This window comes from Triturus cristatus, chromosome 1_2 (genome assembly GCF_964204655.1).
Source record: "Triturus cristatus chromosome 1_2, aTriCri1.1, whole genome shotgun sequence".
Lineage (NCBI taxonomy): Eukaryota > Metazoa > Chordata > Amphibia > Caudata > Salamandridae > Triturus > Triturus cristatus.
In genome coordinates, this window is record NC_140580.1 from 940,503,652 (window position 1) to 940,520,587 (window position 16,936).

The 16,936-nt window shown below is 44.9% G+C and overlaps 1 protein-coding gene across 1 annotated transcript in view; it reads right to left on the bottom strand.

The window, feature by feature from the left end:
* The window catches only part of MAD2L2 (mitotic arrest deficient 2 like 2), a 40,258-nt gene extending 29,281 nt beyond the window's left edge, over positions 1-10,977 (bottom strand). Inside the window, exons 1-2 of the mRNA XM_085609900.1 lie at positions 10,753-10,977; positions 7,508-7,559 (exon numbers count right to left, since the gene is read on the bottom strand). Coding sequence (XP_085466026.1) covers positions 7,508-7,547 — 40 coding nt within the window. The 5' untranslated portion in view covers positions 7,548-7,559; positions 10,753-10,977. The remainder of the gene's footprint in view (positions 1-7,507; positions 7,560-10,752) is intronic.
* Between the last annotated feature and the right edge of the window lie 5,959 nt (positions 10,978-16,936).

Genomic DNA, 16,936 nt, shown 5'->3' on the forward strand with positions numbered 1-16,936 from the left:
AGGCCTGAGGGGGGAGGCTACTCCCTGGCTGGGACAAGGCTGAGGCCTAAACTGAGGTAGATCAAAGGGGGGAATACCAATGCCCTGGCTTTCCTTCTCCACACAACCTCTCTAGGTTAGTCCCAGTTCACCCCAGGCACAGTCAGGTGGGTTTCAGCACCTCCCTAGCCCCTTAGAGCAGTCTCTCAGGTCTCCACAGGGCCTTAGGCGCCCTCTACTCCACTTACTGCCCTTTTTCTGATGTTCCGACGCCGCTGGAGTCGTGTCGACGCCGTGAGGCGGTTCCGGTTCGGTCTCGGCGGCCTCGGCACAATGTCAGTTCTTGGTCGACGCCGGAAGGCGGTTCCGGTCCGATGTCGGCGGCCTCGGTTCGATCTCTACCTCCGATTTGACGGCGTCGGGCAGTCTCTTCACGATGTCGACTTCGGGCGGCTCCGGTCCGATGGCGCTCTCGGCTCCGATGACGTCGGCTGGCCTGGCCTCGATGTCGACTTCCGGCGACTCCGGGGTGCGATCCTCACCCCCGACCTCCGGTGCTCCTCCTCTCAGGTTCCGGGCGACTCCGGAGTGCGATCCTCACTCCCGACCTCCGGTTCACCTCTACCTCGGTCTCCGACGACTCCGGAGGGCGGACTTCACTCCTCCGATGACGCCGCTCGCTCGACCTCGGTTCACTTCCTCCTCGACCTCTGGTATTCCTCTCGACCCCCGTCGGCGCCCTCTCACGACCTCAGGCGGCTCCGGGTACGACGTCTTCTACTCCAGTCAGCGCCGCTTCTCCACCTCGGGCTCCAGGTCTTCAGGCTACTCGACGCCGGACTCCAGGGAACCCAGTTCTCAGGTCAGAATCTTGCTGTTTTCTTGGTTCTAAGGCCTGTTCCTGCTGTCCAGGTCCTTAGGATGGTTTTCTTCTGTCTTCTTCCCACACAGGGCTATAGGCTGGGATCCATCAGTAGGGACAAGTATCAAGGGTGGGTTTATGGACCCCACTCCAGGCACAAGTTTCCACCCCTGCTGCTTCACTCCTTCCTCCTTCACTGTTGTGCTCCTCTCTCTTCACCAGTCAGGTGCCAACTGCCAGCTCCAACTGCCAACTGCCTCTCTTATCCTCCCAACATTCTAAACCGCCTCCAACGGTCACAGGGTTCTGGAATCTCCTGGAATGTTCTGGAAGGTGCTGGTAGGTTCCAGTGGATGCTGGTGATGTCACAGGTGGCCACCATTTTGTGCTTCAGGCCCTCAGACAGAAGTTTCAGGGGTAGCTAAAATGGCTCCCTGAATCTGTAGCAACACGAAAAAGTCTGGTGGTTCCCAAAAAGGAAAAATTCAAACAGGGTTTGAGGCAAAAGTGGGACAAAATAAATAATGATGAGGAGGGACCACCCAAAGGGCTGACAGGTCTAACACAGGTGTATTGTCGCTTGGTCCTTTCAGACCACTGTTGTTTGGCTAGTGGTAGGGGAATGGTGGTACGTCAGCAGATCTTGTAGTTAGATGGAGAAACGTTTCTAGGCAGGGCCTGAACCCTTTATTTCTCCCACAATGCTACTTCAGGAAGGCTCATAGCCGGTGCAGAGGTTTCACAATTCACTGTGCTCATGTTTTGGGGAATCGTGCAAATCACTCCAAACAAGTTTCAGGACTTTGGACAGCGAATCCCCAGTCTGAAAAAATTATTATAAAGGTGGGACACAACCCATCCCACTTCGTTACAATTTCAAGTTCTTCTTCACCAAGCAAGAGAGTGCTCTGCAGAGTATCCAGAGTGACTGTGATCTAGGTCTGCTGTCTGCCCAACAGCCAGTCTCCCAGAGGCGAGGGGCATTAAATAAACTCTTTGCAAATTGATGGAGAACTGTGGGTCTGCGAAGCACCTAGAGGTCAGTCTGCCTGCTCAGAGAAGGGTTGTGCCTGGCCTTGCATGAGGTGAGCCTTTTCAGGAAGAGATGCACCCATCTGTGTTCCTCGAGATTATTGTGTCTGTTGGTTGATTTTTGAATGCTGAGCTTGAGCACCCATTGTTTCCTCCCCGAGACGTTTGAAAGTGTTCATCCTTGCTACTCTGAGAGTCAAGTGTGAAAAGGATGTACTTGGCCCATTTTGCAGAGTCCCAGGACACCATTAGCAAAGCACTCCATGCACCACCTATGTGGCCCAGGATCAACGATTAGTCTCCTGGTCTCCAAATGGGGTCTGACAGAGTTCAACTCCCAAAAGAAATGGAGTGATGTTAGAATATAAAAATATCGTAGCCAGCCTGTGAAGAGAATATGGTCATGTACTGGCTTCTAAATATACCCGCACTCCTAATATTTGGATTACAAATATGTGACCTTATTGAGTCAGAACTAATGGAACGGAAGTCTACTTAACCACAGGAAAACACCAGAGATTTATTTATACAAGTATTCCTAAATTTATTCCATACAAAAATTCCAATTCAGCTAAAAACATATGAATAACAATTTTTGACAGGACTGAGTACACTGCAAATTCAAACAAATAATAGAGGAATAACGTTCCTTGAATAGTAGTAATGTGAATTAGTCCTTGTAACAGAACACGAGAACAGCCAACACGTGTTTTGTCACATCTTTGAGATGGAATTCGCATCTCATGCCCATTGAAATTCAATAGTCAGCGGGTAATACCCGTGGTACAAATTTATAGGCAACTCCAGACAGACTCTTATAAAGGCCATGTCTTACACGTGGAATGGCCAACAATTCAATGAAGAGCAACATTTTTAGTAATACACAGCTGGTTCGAAGGGCTATGAGAAGCCCCTCTCTGTTATAGCAGACTGTCTGTAATCGTGGACTTCAATGCGTCCGTATCGCATGTAGCGACGGCTATTGAATTTCCATGGGCATAAGATGCGAATTCCATCTCAAAGACCATATTGAATGCACTATCCAAGATTCAATTGAAGTCCTTTGGGACTCTTTATTGTGAAATTTGAACCTTCAGATGTTACTTTCAATCTGAAGTGACATACCTACTGCATGAGAAAACTTTATCGGCGAACTACTATCAGCTAATAGCACAATTACTTTTCCAGAGCCTTGAGGAAGTCACGGGTGTGACGAAACACGTGTTGGCTGTTCTCGTGTTCTGATACAAGGACCGATTCACGTTCCTACTAGTTAAGGAACGTTATTCCTCTATTATTTGTTTGAATTTGCAGTGTACTCAGTCCTGTCAAAAATTGTTATGGATATGTTTTTACTGAATTGGAATTTTTGTATGGAATAAATTTAGGAATATTTGTATAAACAAATCTTTGGTGTTTTCCTGTGGTTAAGTAGACATCCGTTCCATTAGTTCATTCTCAATAAGGTCACATATTTGTAATCCAAATATTAGGAGTGCCGGGGTATATTTTGTTGTATACTATTTCACAGGATACTTCTGTGGGTACCTGTGTTTCTTGCACCTAAGGTAGTGGGGTGCTTTTTACCCTGAGTGGCACCGTTACACATATCTCTGCTTCTTGATTCGTCTACATCACTCTGTGTACTTGATAGCCCATTTTTTACATGTTTAACCATTGATGTGCGACCCTTGCATACACTACTACCGTTGTCTGATTTGCATGTACTGGCTTCTGTACAGTCAAGGGAGGGACTGCTTTAGCAGTCAGCTAGCAAAGTTCACTTTTAAATCCTGTGTGGACCCATGTTTAACAATGAAGTTGCAGGTTTGAAACATGGCCCTTCCACTAAGCAGATCATATTTCAGAGGTCAATAAAATGAGAGCACTTGATTGTGTAATAATAACACAACCGGTGAAGAAGGGATTTACAAAATAGTTATACTTGGTTTATTTCAGACCAATTGGGAAACCAATTCCTTTTAAATGTTTAGGCATTCTTACTGCAAGGAGCACAGAGGGGGGCATGGGAAGATGAAAAGATCTTCTTGTGCAAAATTCCAAAACGCTACAAGCTTCATCAAGTTAATGAAGAACAAACCTATTTGGTGGGGGGCAGAGGGGTGACCTGCGAAGGTAGATGCTGCAGGAAAGCACCTACTGTAAGTAACAGAATGTATACACAAAATACGTTTTTGAAGGAAAGTTATTTTGCACTAACATGTTTTCAGAAATGCTCACTCACAGGCAACATTTTGCAAAATAGGCAACTTTGCAAAGTTGCTAAGGGGTGGAGTCACACACTTGTCACTGGTCTGTCCCGGTTCTCTCCAGTGCATCATGTTAAATGCAGTTCAAGGCAATACATAATATAAAATTTTGCTTGTGGTCACTTGAGAGTTAAAGTTCAGTCAGTGCTGTTAGCTCTTGACAACAGTATTTTGTTCCTCTAACTTGTCAGAAGGAGAAAGAGTCCTCTGGGGGAACAACACCTGCTGCGAAGTGTCTGTGGGTGAGTGCCAAACAGCTCCCATGTGCTGAGTCCTGGCTCAGGAAATCGTTCACCAGCACTCTCAAGGGGCAGGAGCCAGTATATATATGTTCATAAAGGGTAGATTTTGCAAACTTCCTAAAGTGCGAAATGCGAAAATTGTGCACTGGCAAGTCAAAAATTCACACATTCACAGAGACATGACCTTATTATGAATGTGTTGGAATTCTGAGTTATGTTGAATTTACCACACCCGGTAATTCCTAGATGCAATTAAGTCCTCACTCTTTGCTAAATTTCAGAAGATCACGGCGGCGGGAATTTAAAAACAAGAAAGGAGTACGATAGTTACGGTGATAGGCATGATGCAAATCATGGTGCGGCAAGGACCACAACCCTCACGTTATTCCACAAAGATTCAGAATAGGTGCAGTTTATCACACCTGATTGATTTTAAACCCCAAATGCATCTTACCTCCGATCTACTCACAATCAGGGCCTCAAAGTCCACTGACTGACCTGTAGTCACACAGCCCTCAAGTTTGAGGTTGGTAATTTGTTATAGGGCCTTTGCAACACAAACTGACTTGTAGCAACACTGCATGTCGTGGGATTACGCAGATTTTCTCTAGGGAACTAAAGTTATTATATGTCACCCCTAGTGTAGGAAAAGGTCTGTACACCCAAACGCATGGCAGCCCGTACCAACAATTTAGTCACTACATAAAGAGTTCAATAAAATTACTTTTGCAAGAACAGATCTGGTAGGCACACCTGGTGCTTCTTGTTGGTCAGAGTCCTAAGGATGAAAAATGAATTGAGAAATCTTACATGGTGGACAATTGCTTCCTACAGCTCTGCACATTTGTACTTGCATCTAACTGACTGTACTCCCCGTGCCAAATGCGCAAGATACTGGTTACACTCATCATGGACTATGTCAGTACTAAGAGTCCAAATTTTAAACCAACTCAACACCTTCAACTTAGTAGTAGTGACTCAAAGCCCTTGAATAAGCAAAGATTTCCCTTTGGATAGAAGACATTTTCAGAAAAATAATGTCTTAGCTTCATGGTGGATCCAGATACTCCTGGGCCTCAGAACTTGTACCTATTAGCTGTACCCATGGCGAGACTGTAAATGAGAAGTCATGAATCAAAAACAACCAGAATATTGTGAAATTCAGTTGCCAGCCAACCTCAACAACGATCTCTACTGTGAACACTAGAACATAGTCTGAATCAAGATGTGCTGTACTCCATTCAAGAACACAGTCTAAATTAAGGTGTGCTGTTCACCTTTCCAGATCCAAAAGGGACTAAAACATCAGACTTCTTAGAACGCAGCAAATGTGCTATGGTGGTGGAGCTTGAGGTGCTCAAACAAACTATGGTTTTAGAACTGAAAATCAACCTTTATTGAGTTCACAGACGAAGGGTTCTCATTCAAAGAGACAACACTACAGCAATGTTTTATTGCAAAAAACATGGTTGCACTCATCTAAGAAAGTTATGCCGCACAGTTCAGCGCTGGCCTTCTGCAAGAGACAGCAAGGAATACCTCAATCTGCTACCCAAACAGCATGTGTTCTCAACAGACTGCCAACATGCTGGGCAGATTGTGATCAGGGCAACAAGTTGTGTATTTAGCTGGAAATAGCCACTCAGTGCCTTCAGACATTAGTCTTTCCTCACTTAGAAAAGTATGTATCTCAGGAATAGTGATGGTGTCCCAGATGTGTGCCAAGGAGTGCAATGTGGAAGTGTTAATCTGGAGCTCTTGGACATATTTTGCATTTCTCACAAATATCACGGAACATATTTACTTTGGCATATACCAGAACCTATGTGTTCCCGAAAGCCTGACTCCTCAGATGCTAAATCTTTCTGTAGACAATGTTAAGTAGAATTAAGACAACGCATAAGTGGTCTATAGAAGGCAATGCAAAAGCAAACTAATTTTCTTTACAGCACTTGCTATGGTTTGTAGCATTTTATTTCACATTCAGTGTTGGTCTTAGTGCGTTATCTTTTCCACTGTCTCTTCTTCCCTGGTAAGGGCCTCATAGAACTGTTTACACACTGAGTAAGGGCAAAATAGCTAATTTTGTGGAAGTAATTTATTATTATTATAATGATATGTGTATATTAACATAAATCTCTTGTAATTGAAATGAAAACACGGAGCTATTTAGAAATGCATTTTTTGACTTATGCTTACCTAGGTCTCGTCTCAATCTTAGAGAAAATGGCTGCTGCTGTTTCATAATGTTCATTGCGTGTTTATTTCTCGTTCGACATTGCATGCAGCAAAATATGCACTGCCTATTTTGTAATGATTAATTATTCTTGAAGAAGCCACGGAGGAATTATTAGCATCATACAAGGTTCTTCTTGTTTGCCACCTCCAATGACATTAGGTCTGAAGGGGTGAATGAATATTCATGTAATGGGTTAGTGCTAGGAAGTTGGGTGTTTGTGAAAATTAATAAACTAGAGCAGTGACATGATGAAATGTTGATACGTTTCCCTGCATCATGCTGACATTACACTTTCGATTGCTTTCTGGGTTAGGAAATGATACAGAAACCCTCAAATTGGGGGGTGAACCATACTCATTGCTGAGCCTCTAGGGAGGCTGCCCAATTTTCTATCGATTTACTGGATTTTGGAACTTAATCTGTTTTACTGATTTTGCTCATTATTGCATTTATTCCTAATAGTGCCTTCCTGACAACCGATTCTTAATGTCTTCTGAATGATGTACTCCTCGCAACAAATTCTCCCTTCTGCATTACACCTTTAATACTTTAATAAAACTTTACCGTTTTTTCTAAAACGAAAGATCTTGAACTCCCTTATGACTCAGTCCTTTATTTTACTGACTGTATTTTTCCAATGCTGTTTGAATCTAGTTTTCAGAGACATACTGTCTCATAGTTCTTGACCTTAACACCATCCACGACCCTGAAATTAGGCGCCACTATCATACAGATTGGGTGATAGCGCGCCCAGAAGATTAACCAACTCCTTGACCTGTAACACATGTATTGATTAGCAATCCAGCGAGAGAATATGGGAACAGTGAAAGCAATGCCAACTTTAAACACAGTCAGTTCCATTCCACGAGGTCAGCAGCCTTACCTTGGCCAAAGTTCAGGTCTTGGCGGGTCAGGGTAGTCATCTTCTCAACTGCCTGAAAATAAAACAAGCAGAAAGGGGCGCTATTGATAATACTATTCAGACTCCAGCCCCCTTCACACCCCTACAAATGCAGATTGAGGAAGGATACCCATTCGCCCAATTACCATACTCAATTAACATAGCTTTCACCAATCCCTAGTAGGGGTCCTAACACTTTAGTTATAATTATCACAGCTCTAGTACAACATCCAGATCTGTACCCCTTCATGTACCATTTGCATCTATCCAGCAAAGTTCCCATTAAGTAACAAAAGACACAACTTCGTTCAAGGTCACAATAACCCTTATGCATCGCTAGAACCCCTATCACTTCACTCATTGGAACTAGTCACTGACACAACAATAGGAGCAATGTTAATTCACATATTGCCAAAATCCATGCTGCACCTTACTTATTACCAGCAAACTCTTGGTTACCACTTCCCCTTGAATATTACCGGAACACCACTACAGCACACACCCAACCACTAATGACCCTCGACCTCCCAGATCATGCACAAAGCTCACATCATAAAAAAATGGGATACATGCCACTTTTCCCGGGTACCACTTATGGTCACGATGACAACACACCACTACATGCAACCTGCTTACGTTCAAGAACCTCTTGAGAGCATGGAGATCTCTGCTTAACAGCAAAAGGACCCCTGTCATACAGTGATCACATACGAGCACTCTGCCAAAATTTACTCACCATCTGCAGGTGAGTCAATGACGTATACAGCCCAGATCTCTTTTAACCACCTACCAAGTACCAAGACCTCTGCCCATCACCGGCAGATACTGTACTTTCTGCGTACAATGAACACTGCTTGCCTGTCATTCACTATCTAACAGCACCCTTACAGCTATTGATAAGAGAGGGCTGGTACACTATCAACACACCAGCGAGGATATCCTACACAATGTAAACATGAGCAAAATAAGGGTGTCCGCGAGGGACCGGCATCTGCTTGCTTACATGGTAACTGCATGTAAATTCTGCAAAACAAATAGCTGCATCGTTTTCTGCATGCAAATACATGACATTCCTCTTTCTGCAGTATCCTTATGCGTGACATTCGCATACTTTCTGTTTGACAGTTTGACTGATGTATAAGCTAATGGAGGAAAAAAACTGTGGTGATCAACAGTTCTGTTTTTCATTTGAATTTACATACATGTAGTTCTAGATAACTAATAAATATAGAAACACTGCAAGTACCAGAATGCTAATAAAAATGTACCTGGGTGAAATACTTGCACCTGAAGTTGCTCCCTGACTTGTAACAGCCCATCTATTTCTTTGTGGTGCTTGTGAACTTGTTAACCTAATCCTCTTTTAAACAGAAGTTAACCATCCGACAAAAGGGTGTGGATGGGGGGTGTAATGTGGAGGGAATCTGGCAGGATCGAGCAGAGTACCATGTATTCTGCTCTGATCAGCCATGGGTGGAGCTGCAATAAAATCCTGCACTGCGCCCACACTGCACAGCACACAAAGGGTCTATCGCACAGGTAGCACATTGTCTCGTTAGGCCCAGAGCATAAAGTAAGACAGAGTAGACTACTGCCTCCTGATCAATCACTGCGGCATGCAGAAGGAATAACAATAGGTGCTGGACCCACGCAAGGCTGGGTCAGCCACTTGCTGTTTTCAGTTTATTTTAGCAACATCGATCCTCCAAGTGGCCTGGACACAGGGCTTTAAGTGGGCCGGGTCTCACTGGTGTTGAGCTCCTGTGGTTTTTTAAAGGGGGCCTCGAAACGGGTCTCTATCGGGCTCTGTTTTGTGCCCTGGCAAAGGCGGTCCATTTTTTCACCGGACTGCAGTGATAGCAGGCACATCGATGTGCGCGTACTCACACTGCTCACTTCTCACTAGTGGGGAAGTTACGGCATGACGTCATGCCAGGTGAGCGTTATAGGGGAAGGGAAATCCTTTACAGAGAGTCATTTTCTCTCTGGATTTCCCTTCTCTTTTTGAAACGCTGGAGCAGCAACGTCGTTGTGATGTCACCAGGGCTTTAAGTGGAAGCCTTTTCAATTTTATATACAAGAAGCCATAGTTGCTGCTGCTTTATCTTATGATATTAACAACCATTGACAAAGGTAATAGTCCTGGCTTGTTGTAGGCATGATTTTACTTGTATCATATCTGGATGCAATGACAGAAACAGCAAAAGACAAATCGGGCAGCACACTATGCTAAGCACAGTTTTTTAACATATGTGTTTTAAGCCACGCCCTTAATTACATCGGTCACGCCTCTTTGAGAGACCCCCAAGTTTTTTCATCCCACTTAAAGCCCTGCATGGAGATACAGGGCCCGACAAGTACACATTTTTTATTTAAGGAAAGCTGTACTCCCACTATGGGGAAACAAAACAGTTATAACGTATTAAACAACTGCTAAACATGGAGACCATGTCAAGGTAACTCCATGCCCGGACAGCCGAGTAAATATGCCGGCATTGGCAGGCTTGAGGCAGCAGTACAAAAAGACTAAAAGTGAGCAATGACTGCAGTCACTCAATGCACAAAGGGGGCCAGTGGACTTGCAGTTATTTATGACATGCATTTTAGTGCAGAGATGCGGACAACAGTACTAAAATGTGTAAATCTAACCTCTGATGCGTGGTACTTGACAGGGATGAAAAAGATTCAGGACTACCTTTAGGAACGTTAAAGGGAGAAACGCGGACAACTGCAGTAAAGTGGCTGTAAACTAGCATGGCACGGGTCGCAAAAACCCCGTAAATTAACAGGACAATCGGACATTCGCCATATTCTGTTAATGGCCACTGGGATTACCACAAATATGCACAAGGTCTGTCGCTCACCACCCAGTTGGCATTAAGACACAAGGAAACACTATGATCGCCCAGTCAACACCAACCACTACTTTGCCGCCATGCCCTTATCAGAAACGTTAACCTCCATTAATCATATGCTGACAGTAAGGCCTCGGATCATTATCCACAGATGTCCTATCTTCTGCGAAGCACCCAGGGATAATCGGATCTTGGCGGATCACCCGACTGACACAGTGTAACGGGGTACATCAGGCACATGCATTCTATCCAAGCTCCCCTTCCACGACCGACCTCCACTTGTAGCCCTGCGTTCACGCCCACTTGCACGCTTCACTCGACTCATCACCGGGTGGTACCACGCGATCCTTATTTTCAAATCACGGTGCCTACCTGTTGGCGAAAATGCAGACATTTCTTCCGTCCCCCTTTCGCTACGTGAAGACGAACAGAAAGCTGTTTTCGGATTAATTGATATGCCGAGAGGCGGTTCTAGTAGGGATTCTTTCCGCTGTAATTTCTAGTTACATGGTCTAATTGGTTAGAAAAATGACCCGCCCCGAAATAGGCGTCCCATCCGATTCCCATAAAAACCGTCCCCATGGCTACCCCGGAAGAGACCACTTGCTGCCCCGGAAGACGTCAGTACGCCGCACGTGGGCCGGTCCGCCAGGCTGACAGGGTCTGACCGTGACCGAATGTATTGGTCCGCCAGACCGTACGAGGTGAAGGAGAGTTACTGGTTGTTACTCTGTGGGAAATTCGATGTGTCGATCCAGGTAGCGACACCTGTTAATTTCAAAAAGAGACCTTCCGACTCAGCGGCGGCCTGTGGGTGACCTCCTGTCGGAGAGGACCGTTGTCGGGCAGAAGAGCATTTAGGGATGGTAGCGTCTCGCCAGAGCTTTAATTTGTCTTGATGCTGTGCATCCTGTAGTCCTACATTTTTAAATAGGACAAATAGAGCTATAGTCGCAAGGACTGCAACGATATCAAAAACACCTTCGAGATCGAAACGAGCAGTCTGGTTCTGGAGGTGGCAGCTGGGGAACATTTAATTCTTTTAGCCCCCCTCCGGAACTCTACAACATTTAACACATCGGCTTGGAAGTACTGCTGTGTGCTATATGTTTTTAGTTCTCGCTTGAGCCAGCGCATGCGCTGCGCTGGCGAGACATTTAGTGAGTGGGCTTTTAAAAGTCCAACCAGTTTTTTTGGTGGCATGGAGCGTGCGGTTACGCGCACAGGCACGAGCGGAGGCGCCATTTGGCTTTCCTCTCTCCTCATGGTGCGCGCACATCGCATAGCTCGCGGCACCCAAAAAGCTGTGGTCAGGCTTTTTAAAGCCCACTCACAGCTCGCAATCACTTTCGCGGCCGCTCACTTTAATTTTCGCCGCGCGTCCGCATCACTTTTTTCTATCTTTTCTCTCCCGGTCACCCCACTTTTGCTGTGTGTATATATATATATATATATATATATATATATATATATATACACTCTTTCTCCCTATGCCTCCTCTTTCTGTATCTGTCACCTCTTACTCGCTTGTTTCCCAGTGTCGTCCAGGGTGCATGGAAGTTGTATTTATATGCAGCTTACTACACTGACGTAAAAAGATCTAAATGAGCAAAGATCATTCCTTACTAAAATTAAGACAATTGGGTTTCATCCCAAAACCTTCCACGTCCTATGTTCAAAACGGGATGCTTGCTTGGTGCCTAGATTTAATTGAAACAGCTGAGTGAGGGCTGAGGCAGGTTCGACCGTACAGTAGGGGGCGGGAGTATATTCACTTCCTGACAGAAGCGCTCCAATCCACATAACCCCTGCAACGGCATCCAATCGAACTCAGAGAATGACTCCCTCTCCCGATCTCTGACAGGCCGTAGCAAATCCTGTTGTCCCGCCTTACACTGCTTGGAAGTCTGAGACTACAACACGTCTTTTGACCAATTGTCCCCCATGCTGTATTGGCTCATGGTGATTTCTTTCTTATGGTAGAATGAGCGCCCTGGATTGTGCAGGTCAGAGTTTCTGATTTAAAGTTGCCGTGGCATGTCCTAGAGCCATCGCAACAGGTGGGTATATTTTGGATAGTTGCAGAGAGACAAAAAGCCAGCGTCGTTTCTGCTTCCGGTGCCGCCAAGTTTCAGACTGAACACACGGTGAGTTGTGACGTTATAGTTGTTGTGACAAGATGTTTTCATGTCACCGAGGCACCACTGATGAACCTTTGCTTTTACCTACCATTATCAGGTGTGTTGGTTCAACTTGTTCTATTAAAATGAACTAAGACTACAACTATCAGAATGCATTGAAATGTTAAATTAAGTTCAGGAATGGACAAGTAGTGTCCCGCTTATAACTGCTCTGGTCCTACTTTTGGACTGCTAAAACCTTAGAATCATCCCGTGTTAATAAACCTCAAGAAATTGTCTCTATTGTGTGTGTTAGATTTCACTTCTGATCGTTCAGCGCCCAGTTATACATAGTGTAAAAAGTACTCAGTATCTTTGTTTTTCATTCATAACCTTTGATATTTACATATCAGGGTACAGCGTTAGGCTATTCACACTGAGATGAAAGTGGCTTGCCAGTGTGTGGTCTGGGCATGACGAATGTGTTTTGTCTTTTTTTAGGAATGTACAGAGTTGGTTACTGAGTGCCCCAATGTTAGTGCATCACTGTGGAGGGTGTGGGAGCTTTCGTTACTGATCTTTAGCTCTATTTATTATTTATAGACTTGCGTTTGCTTGATCTAAATTTGATAGTACACAGATTGATCTTATTTCGCTGACCATGATAGAGAAGCTCTTTTGGGTTAATTATATATTTGGTTTATGCAGCACTTATTTGTCACAGCTTGCTCATCCCTTTGCTCAAATACATTTCATATTTCCCTATACTAATTCATCGCTAATACTTTCTAGTTAGCAGTAGTGTGCTAATCACTGAAAAGCATTTCAAAGCCCACTCAAAGGAAATAAGTGCTATATAAATGCAATTACAATGACAGTTATCCTGACATCCAATGTCCTCGTCCCAGTCATTACATTTAAGGTGAACTCCACCTCATTTAGGCGAAAAAATAGGAAGTGGTGGTATAAACCCATCCACCTACAGCAGGGATGTATAACTCCACTTTTACCCACATCACTTCCGTTTCTTTTTGGTCGAGCCTACAGCCTGCATGCGCTTTCTGCAAGACCTGCTGTGGTCAATAAAGGACTTTACTCCCGCCTCCTGCTCCTGACTGGTTCAGTCCAGTGTGGCTCTTATTTGCTGTCACTTAACTCGTTCAGACCGCGATACATCATTTCAATTCTTCCTCACAGGTGCACTGGCCAAGGACGGTTTTGTTATGCTTGCATTGCTCTTCTGTTACTTTGGCAGAACTCTTTATGCTTTTGCGCCCATCACTTTTTGCCCGTGGTCCTGCTCATTCTGTCTCTCCCACAGCAGTCCCTTCTGTTTTTAGAATGGTGGATGGCGGTCAGGGCAGCAACGGACTGTGATTACATGCAAGCGTCTCTGCCGTTCCCTCAGCCACTTACTTATTTTGTGCACCAGGAGCGAGTAATAAGGCAGATGAGAACAGATTGGGGACAGCTCCTCAGAGCACGAGAGGTCAGCTATTAGGCGTTCAACGCAGGCAGCATGCGACACGAGAGGGCACCGTGCACATCTCCCATTCCCCAGCCTCTTATGGTGTTTTTACGGTCAGTACAGCAAATAGGCCTCCAGTAATCTACTTAAATGTGCCGTCATCGGCATACACTTCTGAGTATTTATGAACCTGAGCTATCAGTGGAGAAGTGAGAACATTCTTTCCTATTACTTCCTTAATTATAAGCTTCCACAGTTGTTTCCTGAGTGGCACAGGCGTTCCTATGACATATGCGGGATGTCAGCCCCTGCCTCCACACACGTCCCATACACCAGCGCCATTTGGTAAGCATATTTCAGAGCGGAATTTTAAGTTTCACCTTGTGCGCAAAAAGATAAAGTGCCTATAGAATTTCTTCTGTTCACTCCCTCTTCCACTGAGAATCCTGGGTTACATTTTATATTTAAAAAAAAATATGCATAGATCTCAGTCGAGGACAAGGAAAACAAAGCAAGAACACAAGTGTTAACTTCTGTCTAAGTGTAATTCGTCCATACTTCCTTGTTTTACATGCCGTCCTCCCAGCTGGTGAACGAAGCCTCGCTGCCACGTTGAGGACAGGAGGACTGATGCATTACTTTGAAAGGTTATATTGTGGAAGTAAAGGTTTGCTTTTGCAAACTTAAGATAACACACTTGGAGGCCTGGCAGAGTCTCTTGTGACACACATCCATGTGGAAGCACAGCCATTAGTGTGGTAATGTGCACTTTGTTGCTGGCCTGGCAGCTTATGCTGCCAGGCCAGCAACAAAGCAAAGCAACATGGAAACACAGACTACGCTATGTGTTTACAGAGCATGCCTCTGGTTTGGTAGCTTCTCCTGTGACTTAGCCATTCACGTGGAAAACAGCCAATGATGTGAGTATACCTGTTTTTTCACACATTTGGCAGCTTTCCTGTGGTGTACTAATTTAAAGCACACACTCTGTTATGACTGCCAAGTTTGTTGAAGGCCTGACAGCTCCTCTCGTGGCACACAAATTAAAATGGATGCACATACTTTGCTGTGAGGTATGTAGTTTGGCTTGTGCCTGACAGCTCCTCTCGTGGCACACATTAAAATGGACACACATAATTTGCTGTGAGGTATTTAGAGTTTGGCTTGCGCCTGACTGCTCCTCTTGTGGTACACAGATTAACATGCATGCACAGACTTTGCTGTGGGTATGTAGAGTTTTTCTTGCTCCTCACATGGCACACATATTAACATGGGTGCACCGACTTTGCTGTGAGGTATGTAGAGTTTGTTGCAGACCTGCCAGCTCCCCTACTGCACACACATTAAAATGGACGCACAGACTTTGCTATGGGTATATAGGGTTTGTGTTGCGCCTGACCGCTCCTCTCATGGCACACATATTAACATGGACGCACAGATTTTCCTATGGGTTTGCAGAGTTTGTCTTGCTCCTGACCGCTCCTCACACTGCACACATATTAACATGGATGCACCGACTTCGCTGTGGGTATGTAGAGTTTGCCTTGCATCTTGCAGATTCTTCCATGGCACACACATTAATATGGGCGCACAGACCTTGTGGATATCACTGTGCAAGTTAGTACTCTGGGCATTCGCTATCTCCCATTCTTCCTCCCCATGTTCGTCACAAAGGTCACCATATCCATGGGGGCGTCCCACACGCCTGCCAAATCCTGATGCCATGGCCAAAAATAATATAGCAACAATCCTTAAGGAGCTCACTGTCATGAGAGCTAAATTGTCCACTTTTGACACCACCATCACACCCATGGCATCTAATATCCAATCCCTGCAGACTGACCTCTCGCAAACGCACCTGTGTCTCAGCTCCACTGATAAGAAGGTGCTTGAATTTGATAGACTATACTGTCCAAAGTCAGACTAGGGCGTTCATATCCAGAGACTAAAAAGTAAAGTATCAGACTTGGAAGCCTGTGTCCTTGGAGCCCTTGGAGTTCCAGCAGGCACACAAACTATGAGCCAACTCAGCACGCTCCCCTAGTCCACCTAGAGTCATCATAGTTTATCTTCCGCACCACCAACATACCTGGGCTATACTACATGCGGCCAAAAAGAATGGGGTACCATTTCATTATGACGGAGCTACGATTCATGTCACATCAGATTTTTCACATGAGGCGGCGGTCAAAAGGAAAAATCTGCTGGCACTTCATCCCTGTCTACAAGACGCTGGATCAAATTCGGCCCCCTTGACCCATTTCTCCTCCCCCTCCCCTCCTCCCCGTGCTGCTGTTTATTCGGTGGCTCGTCTTTACAAGGTGCCTATCAGTTCATTCTCTTATAATGCTCCTGCCTTTCTCTTATCAATTTTAATCTCTATTCAGCTGATTCAATAGCACTGTACTTTAGCAGCGTGACAAGTTAAACACCCTCTTTTGAGGCAAATGCATACATTACACCAACAACACGCCTCTCTACCTCCCACCTCTACTCACATTTCCCTCCTTCTATTCTCTTTCATTTCTCTCTCTGCCTCACAACTCGCTGCCTCATCTCTCTCATCCCCACTTCTCATACACTATCTAGCCTCTCAATTTACCTCACCTATTGGCCTTCTATGTCTCTCTTTTTATTGATGTCCTTTTTCCCTCACCTTTCCCATTATTTTATTTCTTTTTCTCTACAATGCTCTCTCTATCTCTTCCACTCCATCTATCACTCCCTTTGCTTTCATCTCTTTCTATCTCCTTCACTGTTTCCGTTCACTCTCTGCTTCCAATGTCTCGCTCGTTTAATACATCTGTCTTACCCCTGTCTCTCTCTCTCCCTATTTCGCCATCCTCTACTTCTCCCTCACCCTTCCTCTGTATTAGCCTCAACTCTCTACCTCATCTGCACCTCTTTTCTCTCTACTTCTCATATCTTTCTATTTTTCATCCCACTGGCTCTACCTGCCTCTGCCTCA